The sequence below is a fragment of the Crinia signifera genome, chromosome 8 (genome assembly GCF_055691185.1).
Source record: "Crinia signifera chromosome 8, ASM5569118v1, whole genome shotgun sequence".
NCBI classification, from domain to species: domain Eukaryota; kingdom Metazoa; phylum Chordata; class Amphibia; order Anura; family Myobatrachidae; genus Crinia; species Crinia signifera.
Genome location: NC_139224.1, coordinates 144,176,916 through 144,201,884, shown reverse-complemented (window position 1 = coordinate 144,201,884; position 24,969 = coordinate 144,176,916). Strand labels below are relative to the sequence as shown.

Sequence of the window (24,969 nt, the reverse complement as noted above, 5' to 3'; positions counted from 1 at the left end):
ATATGTATAATCCATCAGAAATAATTTCTAAAACATTTATATTACACGCCACGGACACGCCCCATTTACCATTGGACACGCCACCTTGCACGTGTGCCATTTTTACCCCCAAATCCGCCCATGGGCACTGCGGATGGTAAATATGTATTTGTGGGAGACGGGGGGGAAAGGGACATAAGCAGGCGAATGTCAAAGTCCCATCACGCCGCCCGTGGTCCGTCTGATTGGCCGGCCAGCACGCCACGTGAAGCGGAAGTGCTAGGAGGGGGTCAGGCGTCTCCGCTGCTATGGTGACCCGGCTGGGCACAGGTATGGCGGAGAAGAAGTTTCGCGGAGCGCCCTTCGGCAGCCAGGGGGCCAGGTACTAAGTAATAATAATTGGGGGGGGGGGGGGAAGCGATCACGCATTGCTATATGAGAAGGCATAGTATACTAGAGACTTATACGGTAATATTATAATACTACTTCTTAACGCTGCATCCCCTCTTACCCTGCGTCCTCTCCCACCCTGCTGCGCCCCAACTTCTAACCCTGCTTTCTACTCCACCCTACACCTACCTCTCACACTGCATCCCATCCTCACCCTGCATTCTCACCCAAGTGCACACACCTTCTCACACTGTTTCCTTGCCCACCCTGCTACCGCTCTCACCCTGTGTCCTGTGCCACCCTATAACCTACCTCAGCCTGCACCCCTCTCTCCACATGCACTTACCTTCACAGTGCGTCCCCAGCCACCCTGCACCTGTCTTTCACACTGCGCCCTCTCCCACTCCGCTTCGCCTGATGAAAAATGAATTAAACATTTGAAACGTAGACTGATAACCCTAACAGGAGTCCGGTACTTAATTCTTTCAAGCCGTACTGCTGATCCATATTCACTCTTTCTCTGTATGTATGTATGTATGTGTGTATGTATATATATATATATATATATATATATATATATATATATATATATATTTCTGTGGGCGGGATGTACCAAGCACGGTACATCCACCACTCATCTCGCCGATACTAATCATATATGTGCTAACCATATGCAATTAGTAATTCTAAGAACTGCCCTCTGCAATGCGCTCTGGTGCTTGATGGGTGGAGGTACATGGGGGGGGGGGGGGCACCATAAGTTACTACAACCCTAGTGATGCCTATAACTTCACACAACGGCGTAGAAAAAAAAATCTCCCTTCTAGCGTAAGTGCGCCATATTTACTTGTGGGGGGAGCAACATGCCCATGCAACATGATTGAATTGAGCTCTATGGTTCTTGTAAGAAATAGAAAGTTCCTGTCAGAAATCTTTAAAATATAGACACCCGGATACTCTGTGCAGGATGCATGATGTGTCACAATGGGATTTAGTTAGAATCCCGGCGGTCAAAATCCCGACGCCGGAATCCTGACTGCCGAAATCCCGACTTTCTTCCTCTATGGCTGTCCAGGACACCCATAGAGGGAGAATAAATTAGTCTGCCGAGCGTAGCGAGTCCGCAAGTGTCCATGTCCCTCCTTGTCGGGATTTCGGATGCCGGGATTTCGTACCATCCCGTCACAATGACCATTGGAGTTCTTCTGCAGGCCCTATCTATGGGACTGATCTTCTATGGATTGCACAGGCAATACGCAGCACAGTTTTCTGATTGTATCAAGACAAACGAGAGCGCTAGTATTATAGAAAAGCACAGTTACTTTTACTACCATAAAAAAAATTAAAACATCTAAAAAAGCAGCTATATATAAGCCATCAATTTGAAAACACATATAATCCTACACACTCTAATGACCTGATCAAATCAATTGGTATAATTAATTCAGCAGATTTAGTATATCGAGTCCATAATTAAAATGAAACCGGCACCAGATGTATATCTCCTAAGATGTTATGATGAGGGTTCAATGGATTTTATAGCCCAAGTGCTGTATTGGATGGTCACAATCAGCTCAGAGCTCACAAGTCTTACTTTAGATATTTTAGAGTCAGTACATCCAGGCAAATATGTCTATTAATTTGGGGACTAACCCCAAAACTGGACTCTGTGCTCTCCACACATATATAATGTCCCCTGAGATTAGTATCTGGTATCTCATCCGTCCTCTGTCAAATTAGGGATAACCTCCTGAGTCCGGCTGTGCCGTTTGCACAGCGTCACAGCAGCCGGTCTTTTAATGCAACGTCAATGGAGGCACTCACCAACAATGGTATATGATCAGAGGAACTGCAGGTGTACGCTGTACTGTAATGCTGCCTTGGCTGGAGCCAATCTCCCAGCCCACCAATGTCACCCGGCCTTGGCGTCTGCGCCTGGTTATCCCGTACAGCAGCAGCCTCGTTCAGACCGTGGGACTCCAGAATAGGTGGCTTGTCATCCTGTTTTCTGGGAGTGGCCAGGCCATGGACTGCTCAGCGAAGGTTAGACGTACTCAGGCTTCAGTCGCAGAGGTGCATTGAGACTGTTCCACTTAAACTGTGCTTACATTCTGCAGTTGAGATTCCAGCGCTGACATCCTCATGCTGAATGCATCCCATCGCTGATGCCTGCTGCTATTCTCAAATCCTGCCAGCAGCCGCATCCCCCCCTAGTTTTCTATGGGGTATACAATGCTGTCAGATTTCCCAACCTGTAGAATGCTAAGCATTCCCGAGCTTGGCCCCAGCAGCCAACACCATCTTAAGATGGCATCTGCCCACTGTAGCCTATGCATATCCTTCGCACAATTAGCTGGCAGAAGAACCCTCCCTTGCCATGGCCGTGCTGGCCATTTACATTCTGCAGACTTCGCCCTGGAGTCCTGCTCCAACCCTGAGCTCATGACTCCCTCCTTTTGAAGCCTCTGTGACTGCAGGTGCTCTTTCATACATTCCATCTGTATTCTTGCATATTGCTTTGTAATATTGTGCCAAGATCACAATGCAAATTATATTACTGATAGTGTTTTGGCTGTTCCACCTTTGAAGTTACCTATCTCCTGATACAAGAAGTCTATACTGAAAAAATGCCACAAATCCTCATTCAGTGGATCTCCCTCTCCTCCTCTGGATGGGTCCAACTAGTTTCTAAAATTGCCAATTCTGCACGGAATAGTTGTGAAGTTATCAGACACCTGGTTATATTAAATCCTACATTAGTACCCAATTATAATAACTAATGGTAGTCGTACATCACCCCAACCTACGTAGCCAGTCCAACAGCCTCAATAACTGATTCACATAACGGCCTTAAACCAAGATTTAAATCCCACATTTTCCTAGAAAAATCATCACATGGCCGGGAAGTATTACTCCCTTATGTAGAATTGTAGAAGTTTGTGATCACTGTTTACACACTTCTTAGTTACCAAACCAAACAGTCAACAACAAATACAACATACGTCTACATAAATATGGTTATATTTGCCGTCTTATCTCATAGATTTGATGTATCTGCGGTGTATCCTGCGTTTAAGAAACCTGGTTCCTATACACAAGTCCCTTACTGCAAGAGGGCAACTTCAGAGACAGTGAGTGAAGCTACGATACACACACAATGATCATCAAGGGGAGTATTTAATAAAATATGTGCAGTAACCTATAGCAACTCAACAACACCTGCTTCTAACCATTTGACTTCATAAGAGTTGTGGAAAGTGATATTTGGCTGGTTGCTGTGGATTAAAAAACACACTTGCACCATATATATCATATCGATGTTTGCAGAACTGTTAGTGCGCAGGAACCATACTGTGCATGTGCAGTTCTGGCTCTGCAAAATTAGTCAGCTGCAGCATGGGTGACATCCTGCTGGCATGTGTGGGTGGCGAAAAGGGGCCCGATTCAGATTTTCTAGCTAGGCTTCAATTTTTGCAGATGGAAAAAAACATGCTGCACTGCAGGTGGGGCAGATGTGACATGTGCAAAGAGAGTTAGATTTGGGGGAGTTATTTTGTTTATGTGCAGAGTAAATATTGGCTGCTTTATTCTTAAGGTGCCCACAAATGGATAGATATCAGATAGCGATCCAATTTCTCTTGAAATCCAGAACACCCCTGATCATGGCCATACACAGAACAATTGACTATATGATCAGTGTGTTTACTCAGTCATTCTGTGTGGCCATGATCAGAAGTGTTTGGGGTCTGCCGCTCCCCCACCACACCCCTGCAGCTGGCAGACAGAAAGACAAGAGATTTCAAAACTTTTATTCAAATGAGTAGGGCGACCGCTGATTGGCTCTCTCAGCCAATTCGTGGCCGCCCTATTCTTTTTAATAGGAGCTTTGAAATCTCCTGCCTGCCACCAGCCTCTCTCTCCATCTGTCAGAGGTGGTGTGGTGGGGGGTGGGGGAGCGGGGGATGCTGCTGCTGCCATGGCCACATGGAACGATGTGGCCAAATCCAGAACTAAGGGTCATTCATCTTTTCCCCTTCTGAAGGGATCAGCAGGCTTGATGAATGACCCGCGGGCAGCTGCATGGAATCGTGATCAAGCCCACACACGATAAGATTTGAGTTTGAACACACCTCACTGAAATCTAAATGTGTCAGCCCCATTTTCTGGGCATGCTGAAGCCAGTGACCTCGTACACAGCTTCACAGCTACCAGCAGTATGATTTCCCCAGATTACCTGAGTAACCTGATAATCCAGTGAGGCATCCTTGTATCTGTATTTTAATCCAGGCAAGACGTTTGGGACGTGGAACCTATGATCCCAGAACTGGCGATTTTACTCCGTATGTCCTGGAGCGAGCTGCATCTACGCCTGGGTGGAAGAGAGCAGAAGAAACAGAACGTCTGACTGTGATGCCGCATGTACTGTACAAGGAAACATGGGAGAGGAACCGTTTGCTGGTGAGGTTCCTAAAAAGGAAAGGTGGTGGTTTTTCACAAATCAACCAATAAGATTCTGTCTGTCATTTTCACAGCTATAATCTGATTGGTTGCTATGGGCATCTGCACCTCTTCTCATTTTTAGAATTTATTAAAATAAAGTCTGTCTGTCTGCTCTGTTACTGTAGAAGCAAAACATGGGGCCGGGACGCTACAACATCAACTCATTTCTGGAGCTAATGGAAAAGAAACCGTCCAGTCTGCGAGGAGTGTGTGGCACTAAAGATGTGCGCTTCAAGGATGACCTCAAGGTATAGCAGGATAAAGTCTGATGGAGGAGATTTGGGTATATGTGGGGTACTATAATGAGGAGTAGCGCTTCTTCCCTAGGCCTCATAGCACTTACATGTTGAAGACCAAAGCCTAGCCTCACATTCACTCTGCAGTCACTGTCCCCATGCATGCACCTCCTGCACCAGCAGTAGGCTCACCACTGCTTCTCCCCTACACATTATGGGGCAGGGAATCTGTAGGCTAGTGCTAGGTACACTGTGCAATCACCGCCCCCATCCATGCACCTCCTCCCCTATCACTGCTTCTCCCCTACTCATTATGGGGCAGGGAATCTGTATCTAGTGTAGGTACACACTGTGCAATCACCGTCCCCATGCATGCACCCCCCTGCACCAGCAGTAGGCTCACCACTGCTTCTCCCTAACACATTGTGGGGCAGAGAATCTATAGGCTAGTGCTAGGTACACTGTGCAATCACCGCCCCCATGTATGTCCCTCCTCCCCCATCAGTAGTTCCACCACTGCTTCTCTCCTACACATTATGGGGCAGGGAATCTGTATCTAGTGTAGGTACACACTGTGCAATCACCGTCCCCATGCATGCACCCCCCTGCACCAGCCGTAGGCTCACCACTGCTTCTCCCCTACACATTATGGGGCAGGGAATCTGTATCTAGTGTAGGTACACACTGTGCAATCACTGTCCCCATGCATGCACCTCCCTGCCCCTACAGTAGTAGTTCCACCACTGCTTCTCCCCTATACATTGTGGGGCAGGAAATCTGTGGTCTAGTGCTAGGTACACACTGTGCAATCACCGCCCCCCTCCCCTGCACCTACAGTAGTTCCATCACTGCTTTTCTCCTACACATTGTGGGGCAGGCAATCTGTGGTTTAGTGCTAGGTACACTGTGTAATCACCGCCCCCATGCATGCACCTCCCTGCACCAACTGTAGGGGCAGGGAATCTGTGTGTAGTGCTACCTGTAGGTACACACGTTGCAGTTGTCGGCCAGATGAGCCAATTCTCAGCTGGTTTTGCTGGGGAAGGGTCACAGTAAAATCCACATGCGCTGGCAGCAGCCTTGTTTGCACAGAGTAGCTTGACCTGGCGCTGATGAATATTCCAGCTGTGTAAGTCCCCGTGGCCCGGTACAGTGTAACAGCATCTTAGTAAATTATGATGATCCTCCATCCCCGTAGAGATGTATAACCTGCTAAGACATTGATTAAAACTGAGAAAAAGAGCTTTTAACAACTTAGTAATTAGACAATGGAAACAGTTATTGACCCCCACATCGTCCTGGGCAGGGCCGGTGCTAGGGTGTCCGGCGCCCTCCTGCAAACCATACATTTTGCACCCTTTCACATTGCCATTGCAACAAGCTGCAGCACGATTGTGGGAGTGTATGCAACATGCGATCCTATGGAGGATCTCAGGTGCATGTACATGTATGCATACACCATCTCATTGCTGTGTCCGCAAAATGTTGGAGGCACTAAAGGTGCCCATACACGCTGCGAGAATCACATACTTTATGGGCTAGATCACATCGCATCGCACGGCATGCATGCAATGTGTGTGCGATGCGATCTGAAAGCAGTACAAAAAGTATGTGCAGCACTCATGACTGAGGGGGAAATGAGGGGAGAGAAGGAGGAGATGGAAGAAGACGGGAGGAGATAGAGGATGGGCGGAGTGTTGAGGACTGGCAGCAGCACTGGCACAGCACACTGAGAAGAGGGAAGGAAGGGGAGGCGGAGCTGCTGCCTGTTCGTCATTTAATTGACAGCTGACAGCCGCAGGGAGTAATGGGTAGGGGGCGGATCCGGACATGACATGTCATCCAGGCATTCACAGACAACGCTACATGCCTCAGTGCAAGTGTCCCTGAGGAAGAGGGGGCAGGTCCCAGGAGGAGCAAAGTGTGTGCGTGGTGCAGGGAGATGCTCAGCCTCTCCATACTGCCGCCCGCTGTTAGACGGGTGCTACGGGCGGCGTGCAGGAGGCAGTGACAGTGAGGGCTGAGGCAGCTTTAGCAGAGCAGGGAGGGAGACGGCGCCTTTTCAGCATGGCGCCTCCCTGCTTTGCAGGAGCTGCTGAGTGGGTAGCGCCGGCCCTGGTCCTGGGAATGATGTCACATGCAGAGGAATCAAGATTTTTAGAAGAAATCTGTGGCGCTATTATACTTGGAATTCGCCCGTCCCGGGTGCTGGGATATTTCCCCTATCCCTAATAGACGTATAAGATTTTTGAAAGGTGTACTCGGGATATAGGCGCTTTCCTCACGGACTTATAGGTGGATTCATCTATTTAATAGATTTTTATTATAAAGAAAAAATTATTATTAGTATACTCCCCTCTCAGTCAATTCCGGTTCCTTTCTTATATTTCCTCAGGGGGGGTCGTTCATGGAACTCCTCAGTCGATATAAAATAGGGAGACAAAAACATATACAAGACCCAATGTGTAAATCTGTTTACAGAAATATATTTTTTCAGTGGTGGGTTTCCTTTAGATGCGTACCCAACTCACGTTAAAGAATAGCTCTATAAACTTATCAAGGTATCTTTTAAGTTTTGGGTAGCATACCCGTACTCACGATGAGGTCGGCTGTGCAACACATAAAAAGGGTATCTTTTCTCAGGATTTCAGATCAGATAATTTTTATTCCATAATGCAAAGTAATATAAAGTGATAATAATAAAAGGTGGTAATGATAAAACCAGGATGCGGGCAGTGTCAATACTGAAGTCAAACACTCAGGTATCCAAGGGTCCGGACCTGGAACCTGTGTGGACCTCCAATTTTACACTTACCTACTTCTCTGGATGTTAGAGCACTAGTCCAGGAACAACATGTTTCGAGACATGGGTCTCTTCCTCAGGCTCCTGGCTAGTGCACTGTTCCTCTTCTGTTTATATGCCATATCCCCTCAAGATTTCCGGTTCCAGGTTTCCGTGACCGGAAGTGCCCTTTCCAGATACTAAAAAACTTCTCTGTTTTTCATAGAGTATCGAGAGTGCCTAAATTCCATATAGAACCATGGCTGGGACTTCCACTCTGTCCTTGTGCACATTGCAAGGCGAATTCATAGGTAGAAAGAATGCGGCATACGGCAACATATTCCTCCTGTAGCCACGATCCCGTAACTTCCGGTACCCGCTGCTCACTTCCGATCCACGCGGCTCCCCGGAAGTTCAGCATCCATCTGTTAGCGGCTTTCCCTGGCGTTTACTAAATTCGCGCTCTTTTTGCCGGAAGTTGATGTCCGTTAATGAGCGGCTTCCCCCTGCATCTTCTACCGTGCATTTCCTACTTCACTTCCCGGGTTTATAAAGATGTATTTAAATTTATATATTCGGCTCTCCAATTGTGTTATTCGTTCTTCTATTGCTAAACTCTGGTTTCTTTCAGTTGTAATTGTCCTTTTAATAATTTAAAGGGCCCATGCCAATGATGGTAATTCTGGGGAAGATATATAAATTAGTTTCCAAAGGAGGTAAAAAATTCCATAAATACATAATTCATACATATACATAAAATTCTAAAAAATTCCTTCCAAATATATAAAAAATATGTAAAAGAAAATATATAAAATATCATATATAAATTCATCAGATAGAAAAATTAAAAAATGATGGAATACAAGTTATAAAAACCATTTTTTAATTCGAAATCGTTGTTAAGACCAAGCGGAGCTAACGTTTTAAGTTTATAGATAAGCTTCATTTCTGCTCTCGCTAAATTCTCTTCAACATTCCTACTTCTCCAGTTCCCTATTATCTTCTGTAAACCCACAATCTTTTTAATGGAATTTACTGAACATTGATGGGTCTCCAAGAAATGTTTCGAGAGATGGTGTGTCACAAGTCCCTTTTTAATATTCCGAAAGTGCTCAGAGATTCTGACTTTCAAAGGTCGGGTGGTCCTCCCTACATATGCCAAACCACAGTTACATTCAATTAGATAGATCACATTCGATGTCTCGCAGGTGATGAAGTCTCTGATTTTCAAAACAATATTATTAACAGAAACTTCTGTTGTTTTTGATGTTATGGATGAAACTTGTTTGCATCCGATGCATGACCCGCACCGATGGAATCCTTTTGTGCGTACCAGATTCCTCCTCTCTTCTGGAAGTGCACTTCGTACTAAATGATTCTTCAAATTGTTTGATTTGCGGTAAACAAATTTTGGTTTTTCAGGGATTAAATCTTTTAGTACGGGATCTTATTGTAACAGGTGCCAATGTCGGTTAATGATTTTCTCAACCTGTTTATGATTTCTATCGAACTGAGTGAAGAAGGTAAACTGAAGGGAGTTAATATTTCAGACCTTTATTAAGGACTCTTTTTTCCACTTCTGATAGTGTCCTTTTGCTCAAATTGTTAACAATATTTGATATTTGATGTTTCATCTGTTGGTTGTGTGACAAGGATATCGTGATTAAACCCTGCGATAAGGGTGGAGGTATAGCTATCCTAGACAAAGAATACTACATAGAGGAAATAAATAGACAATTGGCGGATCAAGAAACTTATAAAAAGTTAAAACAGGACCCCACAAGTAGGATTAAAAGCTCCTTTCATCAACTTATTAAGAAGCATCTGGAAAGTAATGGAATAAACAAAAGGGAGTATGACTTTATAAACACAGAAGAAGGAATTACCCCCACGATCTATGTGCTCCCTAAATTACATAAAAGTTTGACTAATCCTCCGGGGAGACCCATTATTGCAGGGACATGCTCTCTGACGGCCAATTTATCAGCATTAGTGGACTCATGTCTCCAACCTTTAGTAATATGTACAAAGGCTTATACAAAAGATACAGGAGATATCCTGAGATCTCTACAAGCAACCACATGGAACGAACATAAATGGCTGGGGACAGGTGATGTTACCTCCTTGTATACATGTATTTCACATGAAGACGGCCTACAAGCCACCAGTTTCTTTCTAGAAAGATCTGACAATTCCACAGAAAGAAAAGATTTTTATTTTGGACTCAATATCTTTCATCCTGCATAACAATTATTTCTATTTCGAGGGGAAGTATTTCCTACAATTGAGAGGAACAGCCATGGGCACGAAATTTGCCCCAAGCTATGCTAATCTATTCATGTCCCGGTGGGAGGAAGATTTCATCTATGATAGCATAGCTTGGGGTAGTAAACTTGTTAAGTGGAGTCGTTATATTGATGACGTGCTACTGGTATGGGAGGGAACAGAAGTCGAACTAAGAGAGTTCGTAGAGTCGTTGAATCAGAGTATACATAAAATCAAATTCACCTTTTCCCTCAGTAAACACGAAGTACACTTCTTGGACCTTACAGTGGGAGATATTATCCATACGAAGACTTACCACAAACCAACTGACTTAAATACGTTTATACCTATAGACAGTCAGCATCACCGCCCATGGCTTAAGGAAGTCCCCAAAAGTCAGTTTCTGCGACTGAAAAGAAACTGTAGTGATCCAGAGACCCTATCACATCAAAACTCTAAACTCAAATCAGAATTTTTAGTGAAAGGATATGAAGAAATGGAAGTTCTAAAAACTATGGATGAAATAGATAGGAAAGATAGAGAAATAATACTGAAGGGAAGTCATACGAATTCCCGCAAAGAAGAAGAAGATTCCAACTCCCTTCAGTTTACCTTCTTCACTCAGTTCGATAGAAATCATAAATAGGTTGAGAAAATCATTAACCGACATTGGCACCTGTTACAAGAAGATCCCGTACTAAAAGATTTAATCCCTGAAAAACCAAAATTTGTTTACCGCAAATCAAACAATTTGAAGAATCATTTAGTACGAAGTGCACTTCCAGAAGAGAGGCGGAATCTGGTACGCACAAAAGGATTCCATCGGTGCGGGTCATGCATCGGATGCAAACAAGTTTCATCCATAACATCAAAAACAACAGAAGTTTCTGTTAATAATATTGTTTTGAAAATCAGAGACTTCATCACCTGCGAGACATCGAATGTGATCTATCTAATTGAATGTAACTGTGGTTTGGCATATGTAGGGGGGACCACCCGACCTTTGAAAGTCAGAATCTCTGAGCACTTTCGGAATATTAAAAAGGGACTTGTGACACACCATCTCTCGAAACATTTTTTGGAGACCCATCAATGTTCAGTAAATTCCATTAAAAAGATTGTGGGTTTACAGAAGATAATAGGGAACTGGAGAAGTAGGAATGTTGAAGAGAATTTAGCGAGAGCAGAAATGAAGCTTATCTATAAACTTAAAACGTTAGCTCCGCTTGGTCTTAACAACGATTTCGAATTGAAATGGTTTTTATAACTTGTATTCCATCATTTTTAAAATTTTCTATCTGATGAATTTATATATGATATTTTATATATTTTTTTTTTACATATTTTTTATATATTTGGAAGGAATTTTTTAGAATTTTATGTATATGTATGAATTATGTATTTATGGAATTTTTTACCTCCTTTGGAAACTAATTTATATATCTTCCCCAGAATTACCATCATTGGCACGGGCCCTTTAATTTATTAAAAGGACAATTACAATTGAAAGAAACCAGAGTTTAGCAATAGAAGAACGAATAACACAATTGGAGAGCCGAATATATAAATTTAAATTTAAATACACCTTTATAAACCCGGGAAGTGAAGTAGGAAATGCGCGGATTTAGAAGATGCAGGGGGAAGCCGCTCATTAACGGACATCAACTTCCGGCAGGCAAAAAGAGCGCGAATTTAGTAAACGCCGGGGAAAGCCGCTAACAGATGGATGCTGAACTTCCGGGGAGCCGCGTGGATCGAAAGTGAGCCGCGGGTACTGTAAGTTACGGGATTGCGGCTACAGGAGGAATATGTTGCCGTATGCCGCATTCTTTCTACCTATGAATTCGCCTTGCAATGTGCACAAGGACAGAGTGGAAGTCCCAGCCATGGTTCTATATGGAATTTAGGCACTCTCAATACTCTATGAAAAACGGGGAAGTTTTTTAGTATCTGGAAAGGGCACTTCCGGTCACGGAAACCCGGAACCGGAAATCTTGAGGGGATATGGCATATAAACAGAAGAGGAACAGTGCACTAGCCAGGAGCCTGAGGAAGAGACCCATGTCTCGAAACATGTTGTTCCTGGACTAGTGCTCTAACATCCAGAGAAGTAGGTAAGTGTAAAATTGGAGGTCCACACAGGTTCCAGGTCCGGACCCTTGGATACCTGAGTGTTTGACTCCAGTATTGACACTGCCCGCATCCTGGTTTTATCATTACCACCTTTTATTATTATCACTTTATATTACTTTGCATTATGGAATTAAAATTATCTGATCTGAAATCTTGGGAAAAGATACCCTTTTTATGTGTTGCACAGCCGACCTCATCGTGAGTACGGGTATGCTACCCAAAACTTAAAAGATACCTTGATAAGTTTATAGAGCTATTCTTTAACGTAAGTTGGGTACGCATCTAAAGGAAACCCACCACTGAGAAAATATATTTCTGTAAACAGATCTACACATTGGGGCCCTTATTCTGGTTGATGCGGCCAGAGCCGCACACGGTGCTCTGGCCGCACAAACCAATCCCCGCCCACGAGACGGATCGCCACGGCCGTCCGTACACGGACGGCTGGCGATCCGCATAAAAATGGTGGAGGCGTACGCCTCCACCATGGTGGGAGCTGCCCCCTGCATTCGATGGTCGTCGACCATCGAAGGCAGGTCCGCACGCCCCAGCAGCTCCCGCAAGCTGAGACCACACGGACAATCGTCCGTGTGCTAGCTTGTATGGGGGCTGAGAGCTGACATCCGGCGACGTCAGCTTTCCGCCCCCATGAGTTGCGTCATACCCTCATTACCATGCATACGCCCCGCGTTTGCATGGGAACGCCCATGAAACGCGGGGCGTACACATAGGGAAATGAGGGTATGAAGCCCCTCACGCCCCTATACGCCCCCTTTGCGGCGGACGAAATACGTCTGCGGTGAAGGGGGCTGCACATGCGCAGATTGACCTCTGCGCATGTGCAGAATAAAAACATCGGCGGTACGGCCGCACGCGGGCCGTACCGTCCCAATTAGAATAAGGGCCTGGGTCTTGTATATGTTTTTGTCTCCCTATTTTATATCGACTGAGGAGTTCCATGAACGACCCCCCCCCTGAGGAAATATAAGAAAGGAACCGGAATTGACTGAGAGGGGAGTATACTAATAATAATTTTTTCTTTATAATAAAAATCTATTAAATAGATGAATCCACCTATAAGTCCGTGAGGAAAGCGCCTATATCCCGAGTACACCTTTCAAAAATCTTATACATGCAGAGGAATGTTTGTCATGTCATATATTTCGTTCCTGTGCCTGTCTTCCACACAGAGTTGTACCCCAGGACCTGGAACTTATGGCAAAGCAGGAAATCCTTACACACTCGTAGAAGAGAGGGCTTCAAAGTCTGCCAGCTCCAAGGGCATAATGGATAGTGATACTACTAAATGTATCTCAGCGAGCAGCAATGTAAGTGATTATGGGAGGGGGGGGCGGCTGAAAGTTCTATACTAATGTACTGCTCATATTTCAGGAATGTGTGCCGGGACCAGGAACCTACAACCTAAATAGCTCCATAGATGAAACCTTGAAGCACGTTGTGGGTAAAAGAGGCCCGTATGACCTATTCACTGGGTCCAGGTCACAGCACATTCTCTATGGACACTTTGCTACACCGGTAAGTGTTTGGGGTCATTGAATGCACGATTCTGGCCATATATTATTATGTGCCCGATTATAACTGAATATAATATTAGTACTTTTTTTTGCTCTCCCATTAACAAAACCCAGTAGATGTTGGAAAGTTGCTTTTGATTTTATTATGGATTCCAGTATTGCAGCACCCATTGGGGAGATTTATCAAATCTTGGGGAGAGCTGAATTACCAACCAATCACTTTACACACAGGGGGAAATCCCCTTTTCGAACCCGCTGAGTAAGTCTATGGCCGCTGCGATGGCCACGGGGAAATGGAGGCTGCTGCTAAGGTCAGTGGATCTCCCTCCCAGCATCCAGGCGCCGGCTGCATTTTCCAGGGCAGTCCCAGTAAACGGCAGCGTTCCATCCACAAATGACCACTGGCTGTCAATCACCTTGCAAACAGACAGGGGAACCCCGCGCATGCGCAGTGCATACCATGCCCAGGGATGCGGTCAATTTGCCGGCGGTCGGGATCCCGGCGTTCAGAATCCCGACACTGGAATCCCGACCGCCGAAATCCCGAAACTTTCTCCCTCCGTGGGTGTCCACGACACCCATAGAGGAAGAATAAAATAGCGTGCCGAGCGTAGCGAGGCACCGGGCCCGCTGCGTGGCGATCCACGTCCCCCCCATGTCGGGATTTCGGCGGTCGGGATTCCAGTGTCGGGATTCCGACCGCCGGGATCCCGACCGCCGGGATTACGTATCGGATCCTATGCCCATATGCGGTCACAGCCCAGCGACAAGGTCTGAATCAGCCCCAATGTCTGTCCTAATCAACATTTAAATGCAAAATAGTGGAAGTCAAATTGATGGATTACATTTTTATTGTATCGTGAAATTGTACTTTTAAGAAATTCTGAATGTAACAGTTAGTTTTGTACATGGAGGAGTGTCAATATATACGTAATATGGCTCCACGTGGGGGGAGGTGGGGGATATGTGTGGGGATATGTGCGGGTGTCGCTCACCTGGCTCCATGGGTGTGTGTGTGTGGGGGGGGTGCCTTGCTCCAAAGTGCCACCCTCCAGTGGTCGGCGCCCACAGGCAAATGCCTAAAGATGCCTAGTGGTGGCACCAGCCATGTATGTATGTTTTAAATATATATAAAAGCTTTAAAAGTTAGTCTGCTACCTTCTGTGTTTGTGCACATGTGTGAGAAAGAGATGTAGTTTCACTCTTTGCCAGCAGATGGCAGTGTTTCAGAGACTCACGGACACTAGACATATATACAGTATATAGATGATATATGCGTATGTGTGCATAATATATCCAAGTAATGTGCAAACATGAATCGTTCTCAGAATGGGATTAAAGTCCAGCACTCAGGTTCTCAATGTATGCCCAGCAGCTCTGTTTTCAATAATCGTTAGACTATTATCAGAAACGATAAGGTCTGAATCGGGCCATAAATTCTGCTAGGGTCAACCAATGACGGCTCTGTCCTCCAGGGTCCCCTTCAAATAATCAGTAAGAAACAGCTGATGAATGAGCCATCAATGGTTTAAGTCAGCGCATGTTGATTGGTGGCCTCCCATTATGAATGGTGACATATGCGATATGCCCCTAAACATGACCGAAGGTTCGTATAGAAGTGCATGACCATGTAGTCACAGACACATGATAAATGGCCAGAATACAGGATGGTGGTTATCTGTGTTTGTGTCATTGTATCCCTAGGAATGTTATCAGGCAGAGCTGGGACACTATGATGCAAAGTCCTTCATTGAAGATCTTGACAGTGATCAGAAAAAGAAACATGGCAAGTTTGCGAAGATTCATCGCTTTCCAAAGGTTCCAACGGACAGAATATTCTACAGCTCGCTTGCCCACTGTCCCCGGCCACTTGTTAGTATTTCATCAACCAGTATGAATGATTTGCAGGATGTCTGCGTCCCAATCAAGCGCTTATTACCATGGTAACTGGGATGGCTGTGACTGTATACATCTGACAAATGTTAAGCAAATGTATACAACTCTGGGTTGATCATATAATATTCCTGTGTTACTTATTTACATAATAAGTGTGAGATGTATCAAATCTCGTAGAGAGATAAAGTACAAGCCAATCCGCTCCTAGCTGCCATTATTGAAACAGCCCTGTAAAATGGCAGCAAGGAGCTGATTTATTGAAACCTGGGGTGAGATTTAATGGGAGGAGAAATTTAGAAAGTGAGAGATTTGGTGAGAAATCTCCAGGTTTTTTTAAAGCGGCAATCATTTACACTTCAAAATCAAACTGGTTTTGCAGTGTAAATGATTGCCGCTTTAAAAAAACCTGGAGATTTCTTACAAAATCTCTCACTTTCTGAATCTCTCATCCTATTAAATCTCACCCCTGATCTCTCTCCAAGGTTTGCTAGTATTCCCCTAAGCATGATTAAATTACACTTTTATTTACTTTTATTTTAAATGTTACTTTTATTTTAAATTTACTAAGCCAAATACAGCTAAAATTTTTTATTTATTCTGCAAAATACGATTTTTTTTTAGGCATATTCATATTTTAATTCGTATTCGTATTCATGGCACATTGATAGAATACGAATAGGTATCACCATTCAAAAGAATGGTGATTCCTAATTTACTAAGCGGCCGTATTGAAAATATGGTCGCTAATTAGCGGGATACGGCCACTAATTGCTGACCAAATACGTCAGGAAAATACACTCCATTTTCCTGGCGTATTTGGTAGAAGCGTGCACGGATCAGTCAGATCCGTGCAGGCTTCAGTGAAAAAAACTAAAATAAAAAAAACGGCGTGGGGTCCCCCTCCCCACGGCCGTAGCAAGCCACAGGCTCACAGAGACGATCCTGGTTTTAATATTCAGGGAAAAAATGAGTAGGGTTCCACTGATTTTTTTTAAAACCAGCACCAGGCCCAAGGGCCGGTCCAGGTTCCCAAAATACGGGGGACAAAATGAAAAAATAGGGCTCCCGCGTATTTTAAGAACCAGCAACAGGCCCAACCAGCCAGCAGAGTAATGTCACAGCCGGGGGACACTTATTATATAAGGTCCCTCGGCCAAAACATTACCCCCTGACTGGTCAGCCTGGGCAGAGGTCCTGGGGGGGAGTGGAGACACCCCCCTCCCCCAATGAAGCCCCCCCCCCCCCAAAAGTAGAATACAACTATTGTATATTGCTGGTGAACTATGAGTCCCAGCAAGCCTCCCCCTCATGCAGGGCCTTGGACCACAAGTCCCAGCATACAGGGCATTAAAGGGCCCGCTGGAACTTGTAGTTCCACAGCAATACAAATAGTTAAATAAACACACTGACACACAAGAAACATAAAACTTTATTGCATACATAGCCCACTCATACAGATACTTACCTATGTTGATCTCGTAGGTAGGTCTACGTCCGTCCATCCGTCTGGTCCTGAAGAAATCCTGTGGACCTGTGGAAACAAATTCTACTTACAAGTCTCCTCCAGAGTAGATCGGTCCTCTTGGTTCCATGTAGGATTCCCGGGGTCTTGGCAAAAAAATAAAACGCTCAAACCGAACCATGCCAAACTGAGGAGAGGCTGCACGGTGTCTATGTTGACATTGTGCGGCACCTCCTCCCGAATGCTGCTATTGGCTGGCTAGTGGCCAATCAGGAGGGTCTTGTATAAAACCCCTGCCCAGACTGACCAGTCAGGGGGTTAATGCTTTAGCCAGGTGGACTTGTATAAAAAGTCTCCCCCGGCTGTGACATTACCCTGCTGGCTGATTGGGCCTGGTGCTGGTTCTTAAAATACGTGGGACCCCTAGTAATTTTGTCCCCCATATTTTGGGAACCAGGATCAGCCCTTGGGCCTGGCACTGCTTTAAAAAAATCAGTGGAACCCTACTCGGTCTCGGCCTGGTGCTGGTTACGGCCGTGGGGGGGGATGCCGTTTTTTTAATTATTATTTATTTATTTTTCTTTTTTTAACACTGCAGCTGATACGAATTTGTATTTAAAAATGCAAATTTGTATTTAAAATACAAATTCGCATCGGACAAGATACGAATCCATACGCCATTGGAAAATACGAATCGGTCAAAAACGACTGATAAGTAAATTTTCCTCCGGAATACGTATTCGTAAATGCCATACGACTGTGATGCCAGTCGTATGCATTCGTAATAAGAATACGAATACGAATCTCGTATTTGTATTCTTAGTAAATTTCCCCCTTTAGTATTTTAGCTCCTGGTTGTAACAAGTGTTTTGTGCGCTAGCATTTCTGTAAGATCAGGGTATGCGTTCAATTGGCTGAATCCCATGGATAGAACTGATGCTAGTTATTCACCCAAATTTCCATCAGAATCTTAAATTTGGTACATTTCTAAATACAAAATGTATGCACTATAAATGTGACCACACACGGTGCAATGTGCTCCGTGCATTTTGTACTAGATCGCATTTCACATAGTTCAAACCGCATGTGATACGCTACAGCAGCGTGTGTTTTGAACTAGGGGGCTCTGATTCTGGTTGACTCGTGAGCTGCGAGTCCTGCCCGCATTCCCATGGGAACGCCCTGCATTTTAATGGGCACGCCCATGAAACGCTAGGCGACACCCGACCCCGCTCCCTGCAAACGGCTCTTTGACTGAAGCCATTCACAAAGGGTACCTGCACATGCTATCGTATCGGGACCGAATTCGCCCCGTTCCGAGGTAATTAGAGTCATCCCCTAGATGCGATGCAATCTAGTTCAAAAAGTTTGTGCTGCACATACTTTTTGTACTTTGCAATATGATGTGCGCGGGACTGCGCTTCGCAAGCTCAAAACGCACCATGAATGGCCACCTTTAATGTGACCACAGCGAGCCCAAGAAGTCATTTACATGGCGTGGTTTGCCTTGAAATTTATTTCCCCTTTAAAACAAAACCTTTTTGGTTTCGGCCAGCACTGTGCACAGCACCGCAATACATCCGGCCCAATGTTGGGCTCAGAATCAGGCCCTATGGAGGCAATATATGGAACATGGTCAGCGGGTGACAGTACTTATTGTTTGTCATTGTAGAATTCTCCAGGTCCTGGTTCCTATGATGTAAAACCAGGTTTTGCGTCTGTGAGACAATCATCCGCTCCCTTCCTAACCTCGGCTAAGCGATTTGACAGAAAATCATGCAGAGTTCTCTTTGGAAGTAATGTAAGTGTATTGTACATAGGAAATATATTTATATGTATTTATTGCTGCGGAAATGCCCTATGTTAGCTCTGCCTATCCGATTTTATTGATAGGGGCGACAAACTATGATTTTTATGCAAATTGACAACCCCAATATCTGTGCTGCACACTGCCATTTTTTTGTTTCTGATTTTCCGCCATACCACAGTGGTTCTGCATACTGTATGTCCGCCTACAAGGATGATGATAGGGCAGATGTATTAACCTTTAACAAGAGATAAATGCAAGTGTGATAAGGAGAGATAAACCTCCAGCCAATCACCTGCTAACTGCCATGTTACATCCTGTGTTTGAAAACACTCAGTAAGGAGCTGATTGGCTGGATGTTTATCTCTCCTTATCACCCTTGCATTTATCTCTTGTTAAGGCTTAATACATCTGCCCCAATGTCAGGAAAACAGGATTTGCATGCAGATTAGTGACGAATGCGAAGCCCTAGTTATCGTCTGACTGCGCATTCTCATGGTATGCTGTGCGCATGTGCGAGGTCCTTATGCGAAGGAAGCCAGCGATGGTTAGCCATCACTGGCCAATCACAAGATGATTTACAGCCGGCCTGCTTTTGTAGGCGGCACACCGGCGTTTTGTGGGAGTGTCTCTGAAAACCACAGATGGCCCAGCCATTGGAAGAGAGGAATGCTGTGGAGTAAGTCTAGACTTACAGAGTTAGTCTGAATTTCCCCCCCTGTGACTGCACATGGGGGAGTGGGGAATCCAATAGATGGTGAGATGGATTCCCCCTGTTCTCACAGCTGCGAATGCATTCGCACAGCCTCGCACAGGGGTGGGGAGACACTCTGGCAGGGTAGCGTATATCTGATTGTTGGGCTGCGACGGTTCGCAGCCCAGAGATCTGGTCTGAATCAGGCCCAATGTGCATACACATTGGAAAATTAAAACTGAGATTTTAAGTTTAAACCAACCAATCAGATGATTAAAAGAATGCATGTTTGGATGTTTTTTTAAGTGTTTGAACAGTGAAACGCTCATGCCTACACACTATACAATCAGCCATTAGCCCAATTATTGGCAATCTGGCCCAATAATTATATATTGTGTACCTAGCTTAAGACCTGGGATTTCTCTGCATGAGCTTACACCATAATAATCTGTGTTCTACTGAGATCTCACTTATTATATTTGGTGGTTTATAATATTACAAAATAAAAATGAACAATCCCAACGAATAGTCTTTTTTTTTATTTTTTTAAAGACAGAATAAAAACATATTTCACACAATTTTATTAATTGCAGTGCGACTTGGACACACATTATAGTATAATAATTGTTTCAATCACGTTAAGCATTTCCCTTATATATAACACATCTATGGATATGGAGGGTTATTCTGGTTCACTCGCAAAGGTAAATTTATTCTCTAATGGACAAGGATAGGGCTGGGCAATTGTGGCCCTCCAGCTGTTGATGAACTACACATCCCAGGATGCTTTGCATTAGTTTTGCTATGTGGCCATGCTGAAACTGATGCAAGGCATGCTGGTATGTGTAGTTCATCAACATCTGGAGGGCCGCTATTGCCCAGCCCTGGACAAGACCATGTGCAGTGCAGGTGGGGCAGATGTGCAGAGAGAGAGAGTTAGATTTGGGGGGGTTTGTACTTTACACTCATATCTATATTGCAGTGTAAAAATAAAGCAGCCAGTATTTACCCTGCAAAGAAACAAAATATAACACCCAAATCTAACTCTCTGCACATGTTATATCAGCCCTACCTGCATGCATATGGTTTTGTCCATTAGAGAGTGAATTTGCCTTTGCGGGTGAACCAGAATAACCCCCATGGACCCTGAATCAGTGCTGTCTTTGTATTGAAAGCTTATGTTATAGAAAGAGGATTACCACCTGAGCTTTCTAACATTCGGTTAATGTGCTGTACTGTTCACGTTACAGAGCCCGGTTGGCGTTGGTCGATACGATATCAACAAACCCACAAGCGGCAAAACCGCAACTTGTTACCGATCCGCATTTCTTTCCAAAACAGGACGCTCGTTCTCTGATCAGGAAAAAGCTTTCAAGTGAGTTATAATCTGGTTCATTCAATGGTTTCCATAACCTAGGACAGCGGTTCCCAGCGCCCTTAGGCCCTCAGCAGTTGTATAACACCATCCCTAGGCCATGGGGGAGATTCAGGGGTAAAGACAGGAGTTCTATTGAAGATGGGATGTTGTCCATAGCAACCAATCATTATCTTCTAGAAGGTGCTTAATAAATAAGTAGAATCTGATTGGTTGCTACAGGCAACATCCCATCTTAAATAGAACTCCCATCTCAGTAAATTTACCCCAAAGTTTGCATTTGGAACCTTGCACACTGGTACAATGTGACAGAAAAACCTTGCTCATTTAAAAAAAAAATGTATGGAATAGATACTCCATAGAAGCCTATGGGCTTCTACCGCGACCCCCCTCACCTGTGTCCGGGCGGCACAGCGATATGCTGCCCGGACCTGTGACCTTCTCCTCCCTGCACTGTATATCCTCTTACGAGCGCAGGACAGCAGCACCCCGCTGGGTAAGGGAGGGAGGGGGCAGCCGCCGGGACCCGCTGCACATCGCCAGCCACAACGCAAAGGACCGCTCTTAACGCAAGAGCTGTCCTTTGCCATAATTATTACATATGTTACTGCATATGCGATAATTATGTCTGCGGTAGCCGGCGATGTGCGGGCGCGGATGTTTTATACCTCTTTCACACCGCACCTCAGACCCAGGTTATTTCTAGGTTGATGTGCGGTGTAAAGGCAGCAGTAGCCTATAACCCATGTCGACGAACCCGGCACTTTCACTAGAGTTATAGAAAGGGTTAAACTCGGGTCACCCTCTGTATAATGGGCCATCCGGGTTTAGTTGGAAAGTGCCAGAGCCGGGTCGGACCTGGGATCGTAACAGGCTTAGTGATGTGAAAGGGGTATTAGTGTTCTATTATACCCCTTTCACATTGCAAATACAGGTTGGACCTGGGATCACAGCCCCTGTCCGACCCGCTCATTATACAGAGGACAACCCAGGTTTAACCCTTCTTATAACCCAGGTAGAATTGCCGGTTGCTCATCTCAAGTTATAAGCTTAGGTGCTTTACACTGCACCTTGTTTTATTAGTAACCAGGCAATAGCTTGGGTCCGAGGTGCGGTGTGAAAGGGGCATACTATGATATAGATAGATATTTATTTATTTACACAGCAGAGCCCCAACCACGATCCACGTCCCCCCTTGTCGGGATTTCAGCAGTCGGGATTCCGTACCAATCCCTGGGTTACAGTAATGTGTTTTGTTACTTGTGCATCATCTTAACATGCAAGTCGTGACCTGTGACCAGATGGACTTGCCGGTGGCCATGACATTTTATTATTGCACTATTTGTTGTTCTAGGGAACGCACGCAGAGATCGCACAGTACTTTGCCTATCCAGCCACTAGTGGACATATAATACAATCTTCTGCTACATGAGGAGGCCTGCTGGACATTATTTGGGCTGACAATTTGTGACGGTGGAAAACCTAATGTTTTATGTGACAATAAATAGTAACAACTTGTGAAAATTCATCCAAAATCTGTATATTGCTATACGTGGTCTCTTAGCATATTTGTAATATATTGTGCTTTGTGTCTCTTATGTTCCAGGATAGAGTAAGCATTTAATACTCAATGTTTATTACTTCTTGATTATTTTGTAGTAATCCCAGGTATTCCAGGATAAGAAGCTTCCTCAGACTAGTTGAGGGATCCAGCATTGGTGGGTGATAGAGTTCTGTGAGGGTGTAGTAACTTCTTATATTGTCTCACAATAATCATTTTTGGTATTGATAATCCCCACCAATTGTATAACTACCAGGGAGGTCAGTGACTATGGAGACACTGGCTAGTGTCATTTTTATGAAATACCCCAGGTATCTGTAGCACATAGATATACTGTATACATGGTATTTCAAAATTAGGCTTGAGTTCCGATAATTTTTGTGGGCCATTTCCTACACAGTTAAATATACCCCTACATGTTAGGGACAGGGCAGGGGGCCAGGAGTTTGCAGCACAGCACTGGAGTCAGTACATGAACCCAGAGTCAATGTCACCAGCAAGTATAGTCAATAAAGAAGCTGCGATTTTGAATAGGGGTTATACATTTCTATAGAACATTTATCTCTCTTTACCAAAGGCTTGCTTTTGCAATGCTGTAATTGGCTTAAAATGCATTTGATAAAATGCCACCCAAACAGCATTCTCAAATATGTAACTTTGCCAGTATTCAAAGATATTCAGGGTGTTAATACCTGGAGTATTGACCAATAATCAGCAGCAGTCAGATTGAAAGGAACTGGACATACAAGACAGACAGCGAGAGACGATTTAAATGAATTGAATTCTCCAGCATCAATGCAGTGTAGTTCCGAAACAGCATATTGGGGCAGTTTGTGATCCGTTGGTTATGGTCCAAATTCGGCCCCTTCCCCCAATGGTCTGGGTTTGCCAATGCCTAAACCCCAAGAGCGAGCGGCTTCGGTGAGTTTCACTATCACTGACCCGTTCGCTCCAGGAGGGGAGAGCTGTGGGCGGCAGCAGGGGATTCACTGGCTGCAGTGGAAAACTTATGGCGTCAGTATTTCAGTAACTGCCCGATATGTGCGCTGCAGGACATCACATCCTAAAGAAACTGAATTCCCACCTCTGCTCTGTAGCAAAGCAAATGTAATTAACTGTTCCATCACACATAAGAGGATAACCAACTGTATGAAAAGTCATATAACAAGTGGGATTTGGGTACTTGTTTCCTAGCATGGCGCCTACGATATTCAGTCGTATGGCATCTTATACATCACATCGCATGCCATATACCCGCATGCGATTTTAAATAGTATAAGCACCCTAATGGGTTTTTTCGATGTTAAATGAGCCCCCTATATGATTTTTAATCGTATAAGCACCCTAATGGGTGCTTACAATGTTAAATGCACCCCCACTATTAACGCCAACCCGAAGCGTGGCGAGCACAGCGGTACACGTCCTCCGACCTTTTCATACCCCCTCTATCCACGACGGCATGGAGTTGATTTTATATAGTGTGGCGAGCGCAGCGAGCCACCGGGCCCGAAGCGTGGCGAGGGGACGCGTATTACTTTACATGTATTTCGCGTCCGCTCGCCACGCTTCGGGCTCAGTGGCTCACTGTGCTTGCCACACTATAGAAAATCAACTCCACGCCGACGTGGATAGAGGGGGTATGAAAAGGTCGGAGGACACGTACCGCCGCCCCTCACGGGCTCGTTGCGCTCGCCACGCTTCGGGTTGGAGTTGATAGTGGGGGTGGCGTGGGGGTGCATTTAACATTGTAAGCACCCATTAGGGTGCTTATACGATTAAAAATCGTATAGGGGGCCCATTTAACATTGAAAAAACCCATTAGGGTGCTTATACAATTTAAAATCGCATCGCATGCGGGTATATGGAATGCGATACAATGTATAAGATGCACTCGCCACGCTTCAGGTTGGCGTTGATCGTGGGGGTGCTTTTAACATTGTAAGCACCCATTACGGTGCTTATACAATTAATAATCTTATAGGGGGCTATTTAACATTGAAAACACCCATTAGGGTGCTTATACAATTTAAAATCGTATACCATCGCATTGTATGCCATATACAATGGTATAAGATTTTAAAATTGTATAACATCGGGTGCCATTGCGTCGCAAATTATAGATGTAGATATGAGAAGATTATCCAATGACGTGTTTCTCCCACACAGTTATATCAAGTAACTGCCATTATTATATACAGGGGGGTATTCAATGTGCCGCCGCTATTCCCAACCTGGGAAATAGCGGCGGCTCCCTATTCAATGCTGTCTTTAGCGACAGCATTGCAGCGGGATCGCGGCAGATCGGGCCCGAATTTAGAAGCTGTCGGGCATATTCTGCCGATAACGGCCATGGG

The 24,969-nt window shown here is 44.8% G+C and overlaps 1 protein-coding gene across 1 annotated transcript; it reads left to right on the top strand.

Annotated features, from left to right (window-relative positions):
• The first annotated feature begins 204 nt into the window (after nucleotides 1-204).
• On the top strand, nucleotides 205-22,582 carry CIMAP2 (ciliary microtubule associated protein 2). The gene is made up of 10 exons (XM_083157309.1): nucleotides 205-361; nucleotides 3,413-3,500; nucleotides 4,657-4,827; nucleotides 4,995-5,117; nucleotides 13,476-13,613; nucleotides 13,678-13,821; nucleotides 15,525-15,692; nucleotides 18,851-18,979; nucleotides 20,930-21,054; nucleotides 22,409-22,582. The coding sequence occupies exons 1-10, from the start codon at nucleotides 288-290 to the stop codon at nucleotides 22,464-22,466; spliced, it is 1,218 nt and encodes a 405-aa protein (XP_083013435.1). The 5' UTR covers nucleotides 205-287; the 3' UTR covers nucleotides 22,467-22,582.
• Nucleotides 22,583-24,969: the final 2,387 nt, after the last annotated feature.

Excerpts from the sequence above, each read along its gene's own strand:
- CIMAP2 (XM_083157309.1), top strand. The coding sequence starts at position 288 with ATGGTGACCCGGCTGGGCACAGGTATGGCGGAGAAGAAGTTTCGCGGA. Across the intron at positions 5,118-13,475 it reads GCTTCAAGGATGACCTCAAG|AGTTGTACCCCAGGACCTGG; the intron begins GTATAGCAGGAT and ends TCTTCCACACAG. Across the intron at positions 18,980-20,929 it reads GAGTTCTCTTTGGAAGTAAT|AGCCCGGTTGGCGTTGGTCG; the intron begins GTAAGTGTATTG and ends TTCACGTTACAG.